We start from the raw sequence: 21,962 nt of genomic DNA, 5'->3' as shown, positions 1-21,962 counted from the left end.
TGGTTACACGGAATGTATGTAGTCATCCCCCAACACCCTGGGCAGATGCTCGAAACCACTGATAGCACCTAACCCTATATAAACCATGTATTTTCCATCTGTCAACAAACTGACCAAGTGACTACCTGGGAGGTAGCAAAGACAGCATAGATATGCTGGACAAAGGGATGATTCACATCCCAGGCTGGACTGGGCAGGATGGCAGAAGATTTCATCATGCTATTTGGAATGGCACACAATTTAAAATGAATACATGGTTTATTTCTGGAATTTTCCATTAGTATTTTCAGACTGCTGTTGACCATGGACAACTGAAATCAAGCAATGAGAAACTATAGATAAGGAGGGACCACTCTATGTGTTGGGGAAACACATATGTAACAGTTGACATGGTGCAGTGGATACAATTGGTTTTAAAATTTTTAATGCTCTATTTTTCAACTTTCACATTCTGATATTTTGTGTTCCTGTGATTTCTCTATAGCCTTATTTTTGAAATACATTTTCAGAAAATAATCTGATAACTACAACCCTACTAAAGTTCAGATGACTTGCAGCACTTACACATTGTTCATTCTACATGTAATTTGATTTGAAGCAAGAAAATTCTGAGACAAAGGAGTAATTTTCTCTAAACTTCTCAACATCAGTAAGTGAGACAGATAATGAGGTTTTGAAATTAAGGGAGAAGTTGTCCTCAATCATACCATCTAGGTAATTACTTGTTTTGCATTATATTTGCTGATATATTTTTAGATTCCAGAATGAGCTCGAATAGGTAATTTTAAAGAAAAAGTTGACCTGTATCGTAACATTATTTTCTTCAAATCACTGATATGACAAGAATACAAAATCCTGAAAATAAATTCAAATTTTCTAAAAGAATTGAAAGTGTTTATATATACTCTAATATATATGCTTTAAATATAAAATTTTAATATGCTATACCAATATACATATGTATATACATCTTATGCAAATGTAGACTTTTAGCAAAAGTATACATGTATATAAAATGTATGTATATATTACATATTTTATAGATATATACATGAATATATATGTATTATATATTGTATAGAATATATTGCATATACATGTATATATACAACACATAATACATTATACATTAGGTATATAAAATATATATACACAAATATATATTTACTAATACAAGTTATTGAAAGATATTGGGCTAAAGAACATTAAAGCAAACATGTCATTCTAAATATCTGCCAAACAGGAGGATCTAGGGAACTGAGAAACTTTTTTTGTGAAAGATGAAATAGTAAATATTTTCACCTTTGAGAGCTGTGCAGTTTGTTGCAACTATTCAACCTTGCCATTGTAGCACAAAAGCAGCTATAGAGAATACATATATGATGAACTTTTTATGTTCCAATAAAACTTTCTGGGCACTGACATTTAAATTACGTATAAGTTTTGGCCCGGCGAGGACACTCACACCTGTGATCCCAGCACTTTGGGAGTCTGAGGCTGGCAGATCACTTGAGCTCAGAAGTTCCAGACCAAAGCCTGGAGGTGCGCACCTGTGATCCCAGCTACTATGGGGACTGAGGCACGAGAATTGCTTGAATCCAGGAGGCAGAGGTTGCAGTGAACCAAGATTGCACCACTGCACTCCAGCCTGCACGACAGAGTGCATGAGACTTCGTCTTAAAGTAAAATAATAAAATAAAATAAATAACATATAATTGTCATGTCATAAAAAGTTCATTTAATTTTTTTAACCATTTAAAAATACATGAACACCATTCTTAGCTTAAGAGACATAAAAACAAACAAAAACAAACAACAAAAAAATGAAAAACAGAGATGTCAGCCTACTTAGCTCACAGCCTGTAGTTTCCAGACCTCTGATCTAGACTTACCCACTCAGGATTACCACGGTAGACATTGGCTAGCTCTCAGGACTGGAGGTGACATAGAGTGAATTAGACAGGGAAAACCATCACACGAAGAGGCAGAAGAGCACAAGCTTAGGCATTTAGTCCATAATAAGAATGTGGGCACTCTATTAGTATTTTGCACTAAAGAAAAACATGGGCAAATTTTGATTTCCGCTAATATCCTGAGCTTGAAAATCCCTTCCATCTAATTTTTTTGCATCCAGCATGTTTGAGTTTAGAATCCAGTTTTATTTTCCTGCTCTTGGTTCTGTCGGGGAAAAAAAGGGGAGAGGAGATGCCAATATTTTTATGAGTTGTCAATTTCCATATCTGAACTGCTAGCATCAAAATGGTGATAGCAACAATTACAGATATAACTAATTCTAAATGGAAAGAATGCTGACTCAAAATCAGACAGTCTATCTTCTGTTCGTTTAAATATTTCATATTTATTATTAACCACCTGAGTGGAAAAAAAATCACTTAAACTTTCTAGAGATAAGTTTACCTGTTTGTAAAAGGAGGATCTTGAAGACTTTTCTACAAATAAATGAATGATCGTTCCCCTTATTACAAACATCACTTTACTGAGAAGACCTAAGGCAAAAATAAACTTTTCCAGAAATGTAGGCAAATTATAGAAGAATATGTCAAAGTACGGAAAAGACAGATTTAAGCAGTGATTTCACATTTGCATTTTTTGATTTATTTACTAAGTTTTATGGTAACCGAGAATTCAGGATAAATTCAATTGCAGTACTTTTTCTTATGTTTATTTTTTCTGGAAGCATCCATACATTAAGCCAGTTAAAGGGCCTCTGGTTTACAATTAATTTCCTTGAAAGAAAAGAAAAGAAACACAATTTTATAAAATCTCTGAATTAAAATTTCAAACCTGCAGATGGTGCTATGATCCCATGTTGAAATTGTTTTGCTTTTAGTTTAAATGCATAAGGGAAAATGCAGTTCTTTGATTGAGTTACTTTTATTCAGAGGTAATGAAATTGAATTATTTCTTTTTATTTTAGTTTATTATTATTATAATAGAAGCAATTGTCTTTTCTATTGGGAAAAGGTACTATAGTTACTCTTTGTGAATGCTAAGTGCTTGCTTAGGCCAAATAATAATCAGCTTTACATCTTTTTTGTTTAAATTTTTTCTTCTTATCATTCAGCAGTGATTTGTCTGTGACCCTCAATTAAATTGCTTTGCTGTTGCTGCTCTTAAATAAAATTGGTTCACTAAGAATTGGGTGATGAAGAGATAAGGGTAAAAAATTCCATATGAGAACCACTTCAACCTCTAGTTTGTAATAATCAGGTAAAAAAAGATTTCCTGGAATTAAGCCACAGGAACTCTGGCTTAAGTCAGAGCTGTCAACTGGGAAACAAATTTCCAGACATTTTGAAATTTAATTCATTTAATTTTTCTGGTAACTGGATTAGAAAATATGATTAAGCATAGCAGGATATTCTTTTACTGGATCAGTCTGACTTTGAATGAAGCAAATAGATGCTAACATCTTCAAGTAGAAGGAGGACTGTAAAGCTATTCTTCCTTATGAAACTTACAAACAAAATATAAAAATAATACACATGCCAGAAATTCTTTAAAATAAAAGGCAAAATAGCATTTCACTCTGTTGTGTAGGACATTTTTCATGTGGCTTCATTTTCACCTTTAACTCTGATTGAATGTGTACTAGGCTACCTTTAGTTAAAAATCCACAAATAGAAGTGAAGTATTTATCAAAGTACTATATAAATGCTTTTCAACTAATTCTTTGAACCCACCTGTCAAGTGATTGAATCAGAAATAATCAAAAGTGGTTTGAGTATGTGTATGTGTTGGGGGTGAGGGTAAAAAACTAATTCTACATTATCCAAAGGAGTATAAAAAATGATGAAGAAAACCTTTAAAAAGAAAAGATAATTAGATTTCTTAAGGTATACAGTCTGACAAATTTTTTTTGGATCATTTGACACAGTGTATGTAAAAGAGCATTGGGAATTATTCCATTTTATACAAATATGGAATAGAACTACTTCTACTGCTTTCTACAACAGTGCACATATCTTACTATGTTAGAGACTTTCTGAAATATTTATCCTGGGATTAGTTTCAACAAAAAGGAAATGTAATACTAGAAAGGTGAAAAATTATCTCTAGGGCTTCTAAAATTAGGATAGATTTCAAGAAAGATTAAATCTGGATCTATATGAATAGCATAAAAATTAAAAAGGATTAAGAGAATTGATACTTTAATAAAGTATAATTGTACATTTATAAGCATAATGCACATAAGTGTTTGTTGCTTTCTGCCTTTGTTTCTGCACATGGAGTCTTCATTTTTCTGAAAGAATCCCAGTGGCCCTGGCTATAACACTACAATCATTTTCTTATTTCACTACAATTAATTAAAGGTTGAAACATTTCACATTGAGCTTGCTACTTTTTTTGTTTAAAGAAAAGTAAATTTCCTATTATCTTACATCTTGAAGTTACTCACTACAAACTTATATAAATTAGACGTAATGACAATTAAGTAAGAACTTCAAGCCCTATTCATCCCATGGGCGTCACACTGTGACGTCTTTCAGAGGGCTTTGTGATTGCTCAGTCCTAAGTATAAGCCCTATAAAATGATGGGCTTGAAATGCTGGGCAGGGTAGAGTGAGAAGCACTAGCAGGCAATAACAGCCAACCTTTAGCCATTGCTAAGGGCAGAGAACTAGTGGAGCCTTCCTCTTTCTCCCAGGACTTCAGCACCTAAGACAGCTCCAAGACCAACCAGAACTCGCAGCTCTGAGGGAGGAAACAGGACTGGGTGAGGTAAGTGAAAACTTTGCCTTTCCTCTTTTTTTTTCCCTCCTGCCTCTGGAACTTTTCTCACAAAATATTGAATTTTTCTCTCTATTGAAAAGAATCTGATAGTGCTTTTCTTTTGCAACAGCAAAAAGACAAGTTTCTTAAGTCACCTAGTAAAGATAGAAATACTTCAATTTCTCTCATATAGAGAGATTGTCTGACTTCTTTTGTTTGTAAGATGCTTTACCCTGCTTGCTCCATTACTGAATACTTATTTTTAACAATAATACATTCAAGTAAAGTTTACTTGTATGGAGATTTTGACTGAAAAATCCAGTGGGCACATTTGCTTTTGAAATTTTCAACTTATTTTTAAAGTGCTGTGTTTTTCTTTCCTCTTTCACATGTTGGTTAAATGAGCCTAAGATGTATTAATTTTTTCTTTATCTAAATTCTGTAATTTTTATGGGCAGCAAGAGAAACAGACCTTAAACTCCTAAGTTTTTAATCTAGAAATTAGAAATGAAATGTGTAAGTTGATCAAATGCAAGAAACACAAGCTTTGCTTTTAACATATATTTTTCTTTTATGGAAAAATTTATTTCAATGACAATATATGATTCAGTAACATTTTGAGTATCAATATTCACTGCTAATTGAGTGAAGATGTTCAAATCCAGGAGTAAGGAAATAAGTTTATATTAATATCTATTATTGAAAGAAGAAAAAGAAATGTACATACAAAATCTTTTTTAAAATTATATGTATATATACACATTATATTTATACATTTGTACACACAAGAGCAGAAGAATTATTAAATAGATGATAGTCTTATATCAATCAGATACTGAAATCTTAAAGCAAAGGAAAATAAATGTCTTGAAGATGTTTCCTTAGTCAAAAAATACACTGAGCTTGGATGTTATATCCCTGTTATGAAAAGATTTTCCCCAGGCTTACTTCCAGCACTATAGAAGTATGGCATTTATTAGTTACTGGGGCCAACCATGGTGCCAGACAGCAGGTGAAAGGCATTCTAATTTTTATTCAAGCACTTGTCACTGAGAGAAATATTGATTTTCAAAAGTATCATCTTGCAATTTAAGTCTTTCTACAAGATGAAAATCACTCTTTACAAACTCTGCAAGAGCCATTGAAAATTACTGCTAGACACTCAGAATTACCTTGCTGGTGACATCTTTGGTTGGAAGAGCTGAAGTGATTCTCTCTCTTTAGAGACACAGAAATGGACACCAGAAATAAGGCCCAGCTCCTGGTGCTCCTGACCCTTCTGAGTGTGCTCTTCTCACAGATGTCGGCGTGGCCTCTTTACAGGGTCCCTTCTGGTCTGAGGTAAGTTCCCTTTCCATTCAGACAGCTGAACACTCCTTCTTCATCTAAATGGGAATTTCCTATACATTATGTTGGACAACTAAACAGTATAAATTATATATTATTTATTTAAATTTTTGGTTGATGTGTTGAGTGAGTGTTTTTTGTCAATGTCAGGTCATTCTGAGTCCTGCGATTCACTTTCAGGGCATGAGAAACACTGTCAGTGATTAGTTTTATGGGATGGGTGGATCACATTCCCAAACATGGTGAAAGGAGGCTTTGACTTTCCTTTCATTCAAAACCAGTTTTAGATAAGTAATAAGCTTTTATCCATTATTATCTCAAGTCAGTTTAATTTCTGGCAGAAAAAAGAGCTGTTTAATTGCCAATCACATTTTAGTTCATTTTCAAGATTAATCAGTAAATAGTCATAAGATTCGTACTTGATTAGTGAATCATGTATAAAATCATGTTGCACAGAAATCTATCTAGGTAGAGCCAATTTGCCAATATTAAATGTGGGATAATTGATCTATTGAGATACACTTCCCCAATGGGTTAATTTTGATATACTTTGTTTGAACCATACATCTTTAGTTTTATTGTTCTATATAATATATATCAAATCTATAAAGTATAGCACAACTCATATTTAAAACTTTATTACTTTTTTATGCTAAAATAGTAATCAGTAAATGAAAACTACATTAGCTTGAATTTTCCCTTCAGTTTATGGGCACCACTACATCTAAAGGCAAAAATAATAATTGGATTTTTGTTGTTGTTGTTTCTTTGCTCATTCCTGATTTTTTGCTTAAGGCAGACTTACTCTCAACAGAAAGAATAATCTTTAGCTATTAGTGTTCTCTGTGAAATCTGTTTAAATCCAGCTCCTATGTTGCTTTGATAACTAAATAAAATGGTTCTATCTGAATAGTTCTATCACAACAGATGAACAATCACAAAAATGCTGAAATTTGTGTTGATTGCTAAGCTTTGGACCCACAAAGCACTACTTGCTAGTGACTACCATCTGCCAAATCACTGAAAGATACACAAGTGTCAAGGAACTGACACGCTCCTTGGAGGTTTGCCCTAACAGTGAAAATCTGTGCAAACAAAATTATGATAGTTGTTGTGATTAAAACATGGATGCATCCACAAATATAGTCATATTCCATATATGCATATGACTTTTTAGTCTTTCAGTATAACATTGTACAGTATCCCTCACTAAAGTTGTGTTAATATATAAGATTAGAAACCAGAAGGCCCTGCACATTTTACTGAATTCAAATTCATCTTCATAGATGAGCTATTCATCTATGGAGACATTCTGTGGACTTTGTCAATAAAGAGAAATATATCATGCCAAGGTAAATCTGTGAAGTAAAGCTTGGGGGTCTAGAGAGAGAGAGAAGCAGTTAACAGTCATGTCTTCAGAGGTATTTGGGACAGGTGATACTGAACATCAACAAATATATAAATTGTTATCAGTTCTCATTCAATATTAGTTTTTTCCAAGTTTCTATTTTACGTAAAATCTTTCTACATATGAAATTTGATTTTGCAAAGTGAAGATTTTCTTAACATAGTAAAGTACACCAAAGAAGTATAGTTTGCTTAATGCTCTGGTAAGAGTGAATTAAGTTGCTCTTAGGTTTTGTATATTTAGCTTATAAAAGTTACATGGCATCTACTTTATAGGACAATCAGAATTTCCTATTTATGCTCTCATTAACTATATTAGCCATTAAGTCAAATTATGCTATTCTCATATTGTGAATAGGTAGTACTTCCCAAGAGTTTAAGAATCTTATTTTAAATGGTTGCAGAACCATAAGCACTGTCTTCTGAGAAAGGACCGTATTATACTTCTCATGTAACTATCCCTATCAGGTTGGGTGACAGAATACCTTTTGAGGGAGCAGATGAACCTGATCAAGTTTCATTAAAAGAAGACATTGACATCTTGCAAAATGCATTAGCTGAAAATGACACACCTTATTATGACGTATCCAGGTGAGTTTGTTTTTATAAAACTATCCAGTGAGTTTTATTTTAGAAAATATATTTTAGAATTAAAAATGTGCTAGTTTTAACTTACCATGAAGCTATTCCTATAGCAAAACACTAGAGGTTTCCATGTGTCATGGCTTCATTCATCCTGATTTATTGCGGCTCTTACAGCTCTACATGATTTTCATACAGAAAGGTTGTAACAAGCCAGTGTATGAACACATCATTCACTTCCATTCTGTTGTACATAATTTCAGCATCACAGATTGTACCAATTCTGATAAAACTACAGCATTTAGAATCCCAATGATGGAAGAGTTGCAAATAATTTCATCTCTATATAAAGAAAAGGTATCTGATAGAGCTGTTCATTCACAGAGCTGCTTGTCTAAAGCAGCATTTCAAGTACAGACCAAGTAGCTCTATAGTACTTGGTATAGACAAAGTATAAAAGGTTCTTCATTTGAAAGAGAAAAGGTAGGATGATAGGCCTTAACGTCTTCTCATCTTATAGAGATTTCATTTACAAATACTTTGGGGGAAAAAAAAGGTGTACTGGGGTTTATGAACTTGCTAAAATCAGGATATTTTCCCATTGTGTATGTCTTTATTCAGTGGGGCAGACACAAAGCACCATGTACAAAAAGCAGCTAATTTAAATAGATCATATTTTTACACCTATATTTCTTAGAAAAAAATAGTTATAAAGATTCTACTGTGGAGGAATATTGAAATGTGCTTCTAGAAATGCCTGTTTCTTTAATTTTTCAGTGTCTTAGGCTAAAATATAGGGTATATCTTGATATAAGTGACTAGAATATCTCTTTTTTTAGGTATTAAGATATCTCCTTTTGAACTTGAGTTTTATTGAGAAGTTTTCATAATAAATCCATAATTTTTTTATTATTCAATGAGCCACAATGTTCTAGAAAACCATTTACAAAATAATAGCTATTTTTTCTTCTTGTTTTAGAAATGCCAGGCATGCTGATGGAGTTTTCACCAGTGACTTTAGTAAACTCTTGGGTCAACTTTCTGCCAAAAAGTACCTTGAGTCTCTTATGGGAAAACGTGTTAGGTAAAGAGAACATATTATTTTAATAAAATGTGTTATTATTATTCAATCTGAATATTGTATTTTTACTCTTGACAAGTTGTTTACCTTGTTCAAAATTGAAAACTCATTGATAATGTTTAATTTAGTTAACTTGTATTCTTCAAAAATATCCATCAAGCCCATGGATTAAGACTTTTTAGTAATACCATACTCATTGACTGCAGACATGCAATTTTCTCAAGTAGTAATCATTTACTAATCTGCAATCAAATTGAACAAGACTCAATAAAACTATCAAGAAGAGACAATACAGACTGAAGTAAATTTTAAGGTCAACTACAGTATTTTCTTTTTACTTCCTGCTCAAACTCAATGGAGAATTCCAAATGGCCAACAGTCAAATATGTAGATGATGCTGCTCAGGGTAGCATAGTTTCTAAAGAAGTAATTATGTTTTAAAATAAATTTTCTCCAAATGGCAGAACACAACTTCAGCTATTCCCAAATTTCATTTTTGGATGAATTATCTGCTCAGTTGTTCAGAATGTGTCATAAAACTGTCTCAGGTTGTGCCAAAATATGGCAGATGTTTCTTGCTTCTCCTTCATCCTTAGGTTTAGTTGTATTTTTCTTTTAGCCTTTTTTATGATAGAAAATTAGTTGGGTGTTAGAATTCCTTTTTATGTAACTCCAACAAACTTGGAACATGTGTGTATTTACCATTAATTGTGAAAACTTTTTGATTTCCTTTTCCTCACGTTCCTTAGCAGTAACATCTCAGAAGACCCTGTACCAGTCAAACGTCACTCAGATGCAGTCTTCACAGACAACTATACCCGCCTTAGAAAACAAATGGCTGTAAAGAAATACTTGAACTCAATTCTGAATGGAAAGAGGAGGTAAAGAAAAAGATAACTTGCTAAAATGAGAAATTATGACTGACTTTCAAAATATAAGCTGCACGTGAAGACCTTTCTATCTCACTGTCTATACTATGTGAAGTGATGATTCTCAACCTTGGCTGACATTAGACTACTCTGCAGAATTTTAAAAATACTGATATCTGGGCCTTCCTCAAAACTAATTGCCAGGAAATCAGTGTCTTTGGTGGTGTAGCCCTAGACAGTCATTTCTTTTAAGAGAGCCCCAGTCGACTTTACTATGCTTCCAGAATTAAAAATAATAACTATAGAGACATGTAGTCTGAATCTAGGAGCAAGTTTCATCAACAGTGATGATTTTAAAAACGTGTAAAGCATAGTCAATTGCAATTTGGTAACATGTGGAACTCACTTCATGTGCATGTTCAATACTCTTATTTAATCAAATTAAACCATTAGGTATTTTATATATTTAGATTCTGTAAAATCTGTATCTCTCTATAGTGTGTAAATATTGGACACAATACATAAACAATGTATGTTCTCTCTTTTTATTCCAATTGTTTTTGTTTAAATGATGAGTGTTAAGGATAGTTCTGTTTTGATACGAACCGACAAGATAACCCTCTTTGCCCACTAGATAGTGATTCTGTAATAATAATTTTAGAGACTCTAAGATTGAGGAATAATTCATAGGTACTAACAAACCTCAAAGATAATTCTTTAGCCCCAATGCACTTTCAGAGCACAGAGAACAGCACAGTCATTGTGTCATAATAGTTTCTTTAGAACCTTTCTCATCTGAGAGCCTTAACATGCACAATTTTTTTTTCTGGTCTGCAGCAGTGAAGGAGAATCTCCTGACTTTCCAGAAGAGTTAGAAAAATGATTTTAAAAAGCCCGTTGGAGCAAAGCTGATGACAACTACCCAGTGGTGGGTATATTTGTGCATTCCTTCTGTATTCTTATGTCAGTCCCTGATTATATAAGTAGCTAAGAGTCACTTAGTAAGAAATATCTTAGGATTAAATAGTTCCTCATCATGAAACCTCATCCAAGAAAGACACTTCTACAGCAGTGGACCCCAACAAGTAAACAGCTTAAAATGATTCGTGCAATTATTTGATCTCATGAAAGATAGCACTCAAAATAAGCAAATGTTTTGAGATCTGAATAGTGTTCCTGGCTTACTCGGGGTTATTTCTATTTTTGTATCAAGATAAAAAAACAGAGGAGGCTAACTCACACTTATAAGAAAAATGGGCTTACCTTTTTAGAATCAACTCATGCTGCTTTTATTAATTGAAGGTTTAGTCCCACAGTTGACTGTCAGCACCTCGCCTAATTAAGTACAGGGAAATACCACCAAATTACAGCATGTCTCATTGTTACGAAAATATCAAGGCATTCTGGGTCTAACTATGTTCCTCGAAACATAGCAAACTTCATACAGCAAAAGTAAAATTTAGCTTGTTTTACCTATAAGTTTGTTTTACCTATATGGCTTTATTATTGCGTTCTCTGTAAACATTTTTTTGAGCAGAAAAGACATGGACAGATTTTTTTCTTTGTGAAGTATTAAGTTTGCTATCAAAATTGATTTTATATAAATGTGGGTTCAAGACATTCTTTTCTGAGTTATGTTACATTAATATTTACATTAACTCGGGGGGCTGAGGCAGGAGAATTGCCTGAACCCAGGAGTCAGAGGTTGCGGTGAGCCAAGATCGCGCCATTGCACTCCAGCCTGGGTAACAAGAGCAGAACTCCGTCTCAAAAAAAAAGAAAAGAAAAGAAAAAAAAATATTTACATTAGCTCATAAAAATCTATAATATGTGGCAAGTGCTTAAAGACATTTCATGCTGTCACCATATCAAAGGTTAGCAGATTTTAAAGGACTATGGAGTCAAATATGTTTGCTTTGTGGGCCATCTAGTTTCTGTTATAATGACTTAACTCTTCTATTGCAGCACAAATGCAGCCACAGATAGATGTAAAACAAATAGGAGTGGTTGTAAACAAAACTTTATTAATAAAACCTGAAGGTGAGCCAGATTCCAATCCCTAACTAGGTTAAGGAGATTAAACTCACCCATGCTCAAAGTCAAGTCAATTCATGGTCTTACCTCACGGTCTTTCCTGATGGGGTTATCTAAGGCTTTCAAGAGTCATCAAGTGTGGACAGGGTGTCTGGGAAGATGCCTGCCTAATTGACTGGTTTTTCCCACTAATTACCCTTAGATCTCTAAGAGAAATACAGAGCAGGAGTGTGGCCCACATCAACTCTTTATCTTTTATAGACATTTCAGAGAAACAAGTCCCTTTGCTCAAAGAAGAAAGTTAATTACATCTAGCTTTTTTGAAAGAGTGTTTATAAGAAGGCTTCTTCATCAAATTAAGAAACACAGTAGGCACTAAATTATAAAGGAGAATTGATTAATCATACTGTGTTTTGTAAATGGTAAGATCATTTATGATATTCCATCCTCCATTCTTCTTTGTCTTTTGAATGGGTGGCTTTGGACAAATTCTTTGAAGAGGAAATCATGTGGGTCATCCACTTGTGAAAATTACAAGTGAATCATTATTAATGGTTAGTTAGACATCTGTTCACATTCCAGTTCCTGTATGATAATCAGTCCTCTAGAAACTGCTCTCTTGATATGTCCCAGGACGTGGTCTCCTGCCCCAGGTTATTAACAAGGGACAAAGAGAAATAAGTGTTTATCAGATAAGTAAATCAGTATAGGAAACTAAGATGCTAGAAATAAAATATATTTTTATGCCTAAAGCAACAATTCTTTCTTTTTCAGAATTATTGAAGGAAAACAACACACAAAGTAATTAAATTTTGAGTTCTACATAAGTAATTCAAGAAAACAACTTCAATATCCAAACCAAATGAAATATATTGTGTTGTGAATGTTGTGATGTATTCTAGCTAATGTAATAACTGTGATGTTTACATTGTAAATATTATTTGAGAGTTCTAAATTTTGTCTTTAACTCATAAAAAGCCTGCAATTTCATATGCTGTATATCCTTTCTAACACAAATATATTTAGTGATAAGTAAATTCTAGGTTAATTCCAATTATATGAGACTCTTTTGGAAGAGTAGTGATAGAGCAAAATTGATATGTTTATTTATAGAGTGTATTTAACTATTCAGGAGAGTAGAACAGATAATCAGTGTGTCTAAATTTGAATGTTAAGCAGATGGAATGCTGTGTTAAACAAACCTCAAAATGTCTAAGATAATAACAATGAAGATGAAAAGACATTCTTCCAAAAAGATTTTCAGAAAATATGTGTTTCCATATTTTATAGGCTATTTTGTTTTTAATGGTATTTTAAATTTGGACTGCTAATCACCAAAGGCTCGCTCCTGATAGTCTTTCAGTTAAGGAAAACGACCCCTGCTTCTGTCATTCAACCTTCCCTTTCTGCTTGTGTTAAGTATGTGTAAAATGTAAAGTGAATGAAACAGTTGTTCGATAATAAATATTTTTGCCATAATTACTCAGAATATTGCTTTGGTCATATGAGCTTCCTTCGGTGAAAGTACATTTGGAGACACAATTATTTTTCCAAAATAATTTCAAGAAATCATATAGAGAAAATAAAGACCTTTGATTATCATTGCAGATATTTTTTTGCCTGATTCTTTTCTATGATCCAGCAGTAACTCATTTTAGCTCTGAAGTTCTAGGTACTAGATTACTTTTGTAGTATTTGATTGTGTGCAAGTTCTAAAATAATGGTGGGTTAAATAAAAGAGAAATTTCTCTCTTACATAAGAAGTTAGATGTCAAGAGTTATTATGATGGTCCTGCTCAGCAAAGCCCTCAATAACGTACACTCAGTTCAGTTCATCCGTTATCTCTAAGGTATGGCACTTTTCTTCATGATCCAAAATTACAGCTAGCATTCCAGTCATCATGTATGTATTCCAGGCAACAGGCTGTAGGAAGAGGCACAGAAAAAAAAAAAGGGAGCAAATAGTACATGCAGGTTCTCTTTGAACTGATATCCTAACATCCCCTTGACTAGAACATAGTCTTATGGAGGCAGTCATTTGCAAGAGAGATTGGGAAATGTAGTATGTTTTCTTTGCTTTGTTTTGGTTTTCTGGATGATCATGTACTCAACTTAAAACTAAGACTCTATTTAAATAAAACAAAGAAAGAATGGATTTATGCAGGGATTTAAAAAAAAATCCAGGCTTGGATCTTAAATTCACACCCAAAAGGCTGAAAGAAATAATAAAGAGATTGAGAGTCAGACCCTAACCATTGATGAAGAAGCATTATCCCCATAAGGCAAAGTTTTGTTTGGTTTCATTTGCTACAATTAGGACAAATGGCTACATCAGGAGGAACTAGTCTAGAACTACCAGTAATTGCAAAGTAGTTTTCACAAATTGAAGAAAATTGAGCTTCTTGTATCTCTTGTTCTTATCTGATTCTTCAAATTATTAAATATTTATTAAGTGATGTTTTTATGAGAAGCCCTACAGTGAAAACAGACAATTTCTAAGAGTCAAGTATACATAAGAAGCTTGTAAAGATGAAATGGAACCATAATTTGAATGCAAAACTAAAGAGTTTTAATTTTGTTTTATTAGTACGAACCTTTTCAATGTATTCTTTATTGCTTCAAGAAATTCATTGAGGAAATATTCACTGAACGACTATGGTGTGCTATGTAGCTATCTGAGAGAGTGTTCTGGGCAGAGGGAATGGCACATGCAAATGAAGGAACAGTCCTGGCATATCTGGACAGTAAGGAAGCCTATGTGGCTGGAGCAGAGTGAGCTGGACAGGAACTGAGTAGGAGAGGAGGTCAAAGAAGTTACTAAGGACCGGACCTTGTAGGGCCTCACAGGCCACTGTGAATATTTGTGAAGTGAGATGAGATACTGCAGAGTTTTGGACAGAGGTGTGATGTTATCTGAACTGCATTTTAACAGGATCTTTCTGGATACTCTACTGGGGATAGAGTAAAGGAGTGCTAAGGGTGGAGGCAGGAGACAAACCAGGGGGCAAATGCTGTAAATCAGGTGGCAGATGACGGTGCCACTGAGGGAGAAGCACTGAGGTATTGAGAAGGGGTATCTGAATAGATCTTGAAAGTAGGATCACGTTTTATGTGAATAGATTAAAGACAAGAAGGAGGAGAGGACATGGTGGGTCATGCCTGTAATCCCAGCACTTTGGGAGGCAATGGCAGAAGGATTGCTTGAGGTCAGGAGTTGAAGAAGGAAGAAAGTCAGGAATTATTTTCAAGGTGAATCACCTGAGGCAACTTGAAGGATGGAGTTGCTAATAAGTGAGACAGAAAAGACAGAGGAGTGAGGTTTCAGGGAAAGGTGAGCTTAGTTTGGATGCACTAAGGTGGATGCTGAGCAAGGAGTTGGAGATGTCATGAAGAGGAGGTGCTGGGCTGCAGATAGACAAATGGGAGACCTTGCATATAGATGGGATTTAGAAACACAAGGCTGGATGAGATCAGCAAGAGACCAAATGTTGCTAAAACACAAAACACAGCACAAGCAGAAACCTTAGCACATAATCCTTGGGTCTTTTTATTTCTAGTGCCACTGTAAGAGGGCACCACAGACCAGGTGTCTCAAACACAGAAATCTATGTCTCACAGTTCTGGAGACAAAAAGTGCTAGAGCAAGGTGTCAACAGGCAGGCTTCTTCTAAGAGAGGTGAGGAAGAATCTGATCCATGTCTTTCCCCTGGCTTCAGGTGGTTTGCAGGCAACCTTTGACTGGTAGAAGCATCACTTCTAAAATCTTTGTCTCGACCTTCATGTAGTGTTCTCCCTGATGTGTGCATGTCTCCAAATATCCGCAATGTCCTTATATAAGGACATCAGTCATACTGGTTCAGGGCAAATGCTTATAATCTCATTTTAAGTTGATTTCCTCTGTAGAAACCCTATCTGCAAATAAGGCCGCATTCTGAAGGACTAGGATTAAAGACTTTCACGTATGAATTTTTTGGGGACAATTCAACCTATAATTCCAGTCCATGCCAACATTGAAAGTTTGGAGTTTTAAGGAACAAATGGGTTAAAAATGGACTGGAAGAAGAAACTATTGAAATAGGAGAAAAATTGGAGACCATGTCACCTGGAAAACAAGTTAAGAACATATTTCAAGGAAAAGGGTGTCATTAACAGAGTTGAATCCTGCTGCAATGTAAATTAAGATCCATTTATTTATTTCTTCTGCAAGTATTTATAAGGAACTTACTATATACCCAAAACCATTTTAGGCTTTGATGATATAGCAGTGAAGAACACAGACCAAAATTCTTGCCCTCATGGAGCTTGCATTCTTTGATTTGAAACAAATAAAATAGTTAAGTAAAATATATATTATTTTAGAAAGTGATAAATACAAAGGAGACAAATTATGAACTCATAGCTACACATGGTGGGGGAGGCCTCACAATCATGGCAGAGGGCAAGGAGGAGCAAGTCATGTTTTACAAGGATGGCAGCTGGCAAAAAGAGAGCTTGCACAGGGAAACTCCCCCTTATAAAACCATTAGATCTCATGAGACTTATTCACTATCACATGAACAGCACGAGAAAGACCCATCCCCATGATTCAATTACCTCCCACTGGGTCCCTCCCACAACACATGGGAATTGTGGGAGCTACAATTCAAGATGAAACTTGGGTGAGGACATAACTAAACCATATCAGAAGGGGTCAAGTAATTTGGTTTTATGTGGAAGAAATATCAAAAGCATGTTTGCATGCTGAAAAGAAAGATGTAAGAAAGGGAAAATTGGTGATGCAGAAGGTAAAGTGGGGTTATACTTCAGTAATGCCCTTGAGAAGAGAGAGGAAGTGGGTGATTCAAAAATAGAGGGGTTGACCTTTGCTTGGCACAAGCTCTCTTCAACCACAGTAACAGGCAGAGTGGTTGGGTCCAAGGTGGATGAATGAAAGGATGAAGTGGTAGAAGTTTATGGAATGCCTCATCTGATTACACCTATTTTCTCAGGGAAATAGCTGAGAGTAAGTATAAATGAGGAGATGTGAGGAAAGTTAAAGAAAAATATGAAAGCGTTTTCTAGATGAGTGGGAGAGCAAATAACTAGGAAAATATGTTTCTTATACTTAGAGTCCAGTGATGACTAAGGTAACTTAGAAAAATGGGTCAAATTAAGTAGTCCAAGATTATTTTTTATGATTTTAAGTTTAATGAAAACTAGGAACCTTTTTCCAGAAATATGTATGTGTATATAAACACACATACAGAGTACGTTCACCAAATCTTACATACCCATGCATGAAATTTCACAGTGTTCAACGGCTGCTCTTTAAGATCCCTACTACAGAGCCATGAAGTGGCTGGAATCATGTGGAGACCATCCTACAGCTTGGGAAAATTGTATGTAGACCACTAAATTTATCACGGGTGACATAGTAAAGAACTAGATTTAGAATGGTGGAAGTGAGAAAGAAAAGAACTTGAGTCTAGCGCCCATTGCTTTAGGGAAGTTTATATCAGCAAACCACTGAAAGAAAATGCTTCTTGGCACATGAGTTTAATTCCAGGAAGAGAGGAAATGTCCAAATCTGGATTTGCTATGTAGTCTTGAATTGACTAAGATGATTATAAAATTGACTGAAATTATTTTTTCAGTATATGCTTTTCAGTATAAGGGCTGCTTGGGATACAAATTAATTTTAGTTATAAAAATTCAGTCATATTCCTGAATACGAGTTTGAAGTGAGACTAAGCTTAAAGTCCTCTAAAATTACATTAGAAATCATTCTCTACAGATCTGAAAATAATAATTCTATCTTCTCCTTTCCTTTCAGTAGATACACACAAAATCTACCAAAAAAAAAAAGAGAGACATAATATTCCACGAGTTTCTCAGGTTTAAAATGGTACATTAAGCTTGTGAGCATGTCTCCCTTTCCTTGCCAAAGAAATATCATCCCGTGCAGTCAATATAAGAAAAAGGGAGCCATGAATGGTCAAGAGATTGCAATACATTTCTGGGGAAAGACGGGCAGTGGATTGAAGAATGGATCCAGGAAATTGATAAGGAAACTTCAATGTTGAACTAATGTGGACAGTTTGTAGCAGATTAACTGTCCTATAGAAAAGCTCAAATTTGAGAAATACAAGTGGATATTTCTTCCTGATATTTCTGGGAGAATGTATGTACTTTCACAAGTCCTGAATCCCACGAGAAACCAGTAGCAAAATCAGGAATGCAAGAATTAAAGCTAAAAAAACACTACTTATTTGGAGGAATCTTCTTGTGTTGATTTGCGAAGGTTGCCATGACAAAGAATTACTGAATGGGGTGCCTAAATAACAGAAATGTATTATCTCACGAGGAGGCTAGAAGTCTAAGATCAAGGTGGCAGCAGGATTGGTTTCCTCTGAGGCCTCTCTCCTGGGCCTGTGTCTTCACATGGTCCCCCCTCCATGTACATCTGTTCCCAAATTTCCTCTCCTTGTAAAGACATTAGTCATATTGAATTAGTGTGCTCACCATAATGACCTCATTTTAATTTAATTAATTCTTTAAAGACCCTATCTCCAAATACATCCACATTTTGTAGTCACATTCTGTAAGATTAGGACTTTAACATATAAAATTTAGGGGGACTCAATTCAGCCCATGACACTCTTGATGTCAAGTCAAAAGCAAGAGCAGGAAATGCTGATTGGTGGAGTTGGTTTTGTTTTTTATGTTTTCTATTATCAAATGTCTTTATCAGGAAGAAACTATTTTAACATGTTATTGAAATGTGTTTCATCATGATATATGGGTGTATAATAACAAACCATGTATTTGTTATGCTGCTTTTGTTACAGAAAATCTCTGAAACATTTACTGTGATCCCATCACAGAAAAATTTTCATGGTTGCAGTTTGGTTATTTTTAGTATTTTAAAACATATAAATAATGTGTTATGAAAAATGCAAAACTACTTACAAGTTTGGAAATTCCTCAGAATTCCTGACAATTGTGGTTGATCTTTCCTGAATACCAAAGATTAATATTTGTCAGGAATTTGGAAACACTATAATGTGGGCAAGCTTGTGGAAGGGCCTGAATGTAGGGGTAAATATTGAAGGCTTACACACAAGATTACCCATCTCCCATTTCTGTTACAGAATCCTGAAATTCCTGGATGCCCAGAAGAAAAATAATTACAGAGTTATTCTCTAAAGAAATGGGACAGCAGAGGAGTAGCTGCCTTGGAAGAACTAGGAAGACAAATGTGAGACTCAAACCCAGGCTTAAGCCTTTGTCCATGTGGGGCCACCCTGGTTATATCTGGCTTTCTATACCTGCTCAGTCTAAAAAGAAACCTGCCTTCAAATAACTTCATCCACATGGAGAAATCCCATATGCCATAGTCAGACTTTCTAGCTCCTCCTCCCAGTAGGCCGAATCAAATGTTAATCTCCTTTGCAACACCCTCACAGACATATGCAGGAAAGGTACTTCGCATCCTTCAATCCAATCAAGTTGATGCTCAATATTACCTGTCACATTCAGGAACAGAGAAAAAAAGATCATAGATTCTAAAAACTGTCTAAATTAAAATTCAAAATAAAACAAATTCTTTTTTTTTTTTTTTTTTGAGACAGAGTTTCACTCTTGTTGCCCAGGCTGGAGTACAACGGCACTATCTCAGCTCACTGCAACCTCCACCTCCAGGACTCAAGTGATTCTCCCGCCTCAGCCTCCCAAGTAGCTGGGATTACAGGCATGCGCCACCATGCCCAGCTAATTTTGTATTTTCAGTAGAGACAGGGCAAACTCCTGACCTTAGGTGATCCACCAACCTCGGCCTCTCAAAGTGCTGGGATTACCGGCATGAGGCACCTCACCCACCCAAAATGAAACAAATTCTTAAAGTATTAGAGATAAATGAGATATTTAAGATGAGTCATAAACAATCAATAGAAGTCTTAGATTTGATAAATAGAAGTTTCAGAAAAAGAGAACGGAGAAGACAGGGAGAAAATATTCAAAGAAATAACAGAAATGTAATGTTACCTTCCCTAGATTGTATTCATGTGAGATCTGGATACACGCTTATTTTATTCATGAATGAATGCATATTACATACTATATTAACTGTTTCAGTTGTTGAATTTATAAGTTGGAAACTACATTCTTTGGTGAAGGACACAAAATTTTCCTTAAATAATCACTTAAGAGAACTCAAAATGTTTCTAGACATCTTAACTGTGATTATATTTTCAATATCTGGGAAGGTGAATTCTAGATACTTAGTTTTCTAACACCTCTGTAAGAATTAAGGTGAATCTATCCATTCTAGTAATCAAAGTTACACCTTTTCTTCTATACATTTTATGTAGACAATATAATGTAATACATATGACTATGAATACTACTATATTTTATATTAATATTAATACTAACACACATACACACACGTACACTTGCACACTCTGTTTTGGGGCTTCAGAAGCAGAAACTCTATCCTACAGGATATCTCAAAGATAGAGACTAAGAGTTCTATAATCACATCTATGAATTCCTAAGGCCCTTAGAAGTTCACATTTAAGTAAATCAGATTTTAGAAAAATATTCTCTTATTATTTATTTCCCTATTCTTGTTTGGTGTGCCACACTGCAGTGGCCTCCTATCTGGTTAACCGATAGCAGCTGCAGTTTTTGGAAAGGAGAAAGAGGGAAAGGATACACGAAAACATCTGCCTTTTCACAATCTTCTGTTAACAGCTTTCTCTCCCTATTAGAGAGAAAACATTTCCTTGGTCCCTCTCTTTTGCCTTATGTAATTGCAAATCTCTGGCAAGATGCAACTCTTTTCAGACTTTAACTTGTCTCATTTTCCCCCATACAATTGTGCTCTTTCATTTCTTGTTCCTTGGAAACTCGCCCTCGTTTCATAATTTTGCTTCTTCCCCCTTTGCTGTTCTGTTCTGTACAGTTATGGGTTCATTCTCTTGGGTATCTTGTGGTGCTTCGTGCCCTACCTACATGTTAACCTCATCTGTTCCAGAGACAGAAAATGCATCTAGATTTCTCCGATTTCTTTTGTCTCTTAAATTTTCTTTGCATGGGATCTTAGACACACACATGATACTTGTTAAGGTTCCTTTCTTAATTTACATTTCATTTACCTTTCTGCTTTAAAAACATAGAATCTTTGAGCTAGAAGTTGCCATTATGTGTAAGTTTGTAGTTGACTTCTAGGGGAATTACTATGCCATTATTCTTAATTTTTCTCCAAAGATATTTCCCCTTACCTTGATTCTTATAAAGAAATGTTAGCCATACCCTTATAAATTTGGGTAGAGATTAATGAAATAAGGATTTGGAGCATCAGGCATATATCCAAAAAAGAACTGAGAAAATTCCCATTTTAAGATCTTAGGTCTCATGAGGACTCAAAGGCATGAGAATGATACCATGAGCTTTGGGGACTCAGGGGAAAGGGTGGGAGGGTATAAAGGATAAAAGACTACATACTGGGTGGCTGGGCTCGGTGACTCATGCCTGTAATCCCAGCGCTTTGGGAGGCCAAGGCGAGTGGATCACGAGGTCAGGAGTTCAAGGCCAGCCTGACCAAGATGGTGAAACCCCATCTCTACTAAAATTACAAAAAATTAGCTGGGTGTGGTGGTAGGCACCTGTAATCCCAGCTACTTGGGAGGTAGGCAGAGAATTGCTTGAACCCAGGAGGTGGAGGTTGCAGACAGCCGAGATCACACCACTGTACTCCAGCCTGGGTGACAGAGTGAGACTCCATCTCAGAAAAAAAAGACTACACACTGGATACAGTGTACACAGCTGAGGTGATGGGTGTGTCACAATCTCAGAAAATCACCACTAAGGAACTTATCCGTGTAACCAAAAACCACCAAAATTAAACTAAATTTCCCTATTGACAT

The 21,962-nt window shown here is 35.0% G+C and overlaps 2 protein-coding genes across 6 annotated transcripts in view; one reads left to right on the top strand and one right to left on the bottom strand.

The window, feature by feature from the left end:
- The window catches only part of LOC105717162 (UPF0764 protein C16orf89-like), a 145,986-nt gene that overhangs the window by 90,278 nt on the left and 33,746 nt on the right, over positions 1-21,962 (bottom strand). The gene's annotated exons all lie outside the window — the stretch shown is intronic.
- On the top strand, positions 4,528-13,536 carry VIP (vasoactive intestinal peptide). Of its 2 annotated transcripts, none has more exons than XM_012452167.2 (7): positions 4,528-4,743; positions 5,959-6,075; positions 7,957-8,079; positions 9,050-9,154; positions 9,904-10,032; positions 10,858-10,948; positions 12,829-13,536. In XM_012452167.2, the coding sequence occupies exons 2-6, from the start codon at positions 5,969-5,971 to the stop codon at positions 10,901-10,903; spliced, it is 510 nt and encodes a 169-aa protein (XP_012307590.2). In that variant the 5' UTR covers positions 4,528-4,743; positions 5,959-5,968; the 3' UTR covers positions 10,904-10,948; positions 12,829-13,536. The 2 variants fall into 2 exon arrangements, with proteins under 2 accessions (XP_012307590.2, XP_012307583.2); XM_012452160.3 differs by having other exon boundaries at positions 4,543-4,743; positions 9,901-10,032.

Source organism: Aotus nancymaae, unplaced genomic scaffold (genome assembly GCF_030222135.1).
Source record: "Aotus nancymaae isolate 86718 unplaced genomic scaffold, 86718_ANA_hifiasm-v0.15.2.pri h1tg000040l, whole genome shotgun sequence".
In the NCBI taxonomy this organism is placed as follows: domain Eukaryota; kingdom Metazoa; phylum Chordata; class Mammalia; order Primates; family Aotidae; genus Aotus; species Aotus nancymaae.
This window is presented reverse-complemented; position numbering and strand designations above follow the sequence as displayed.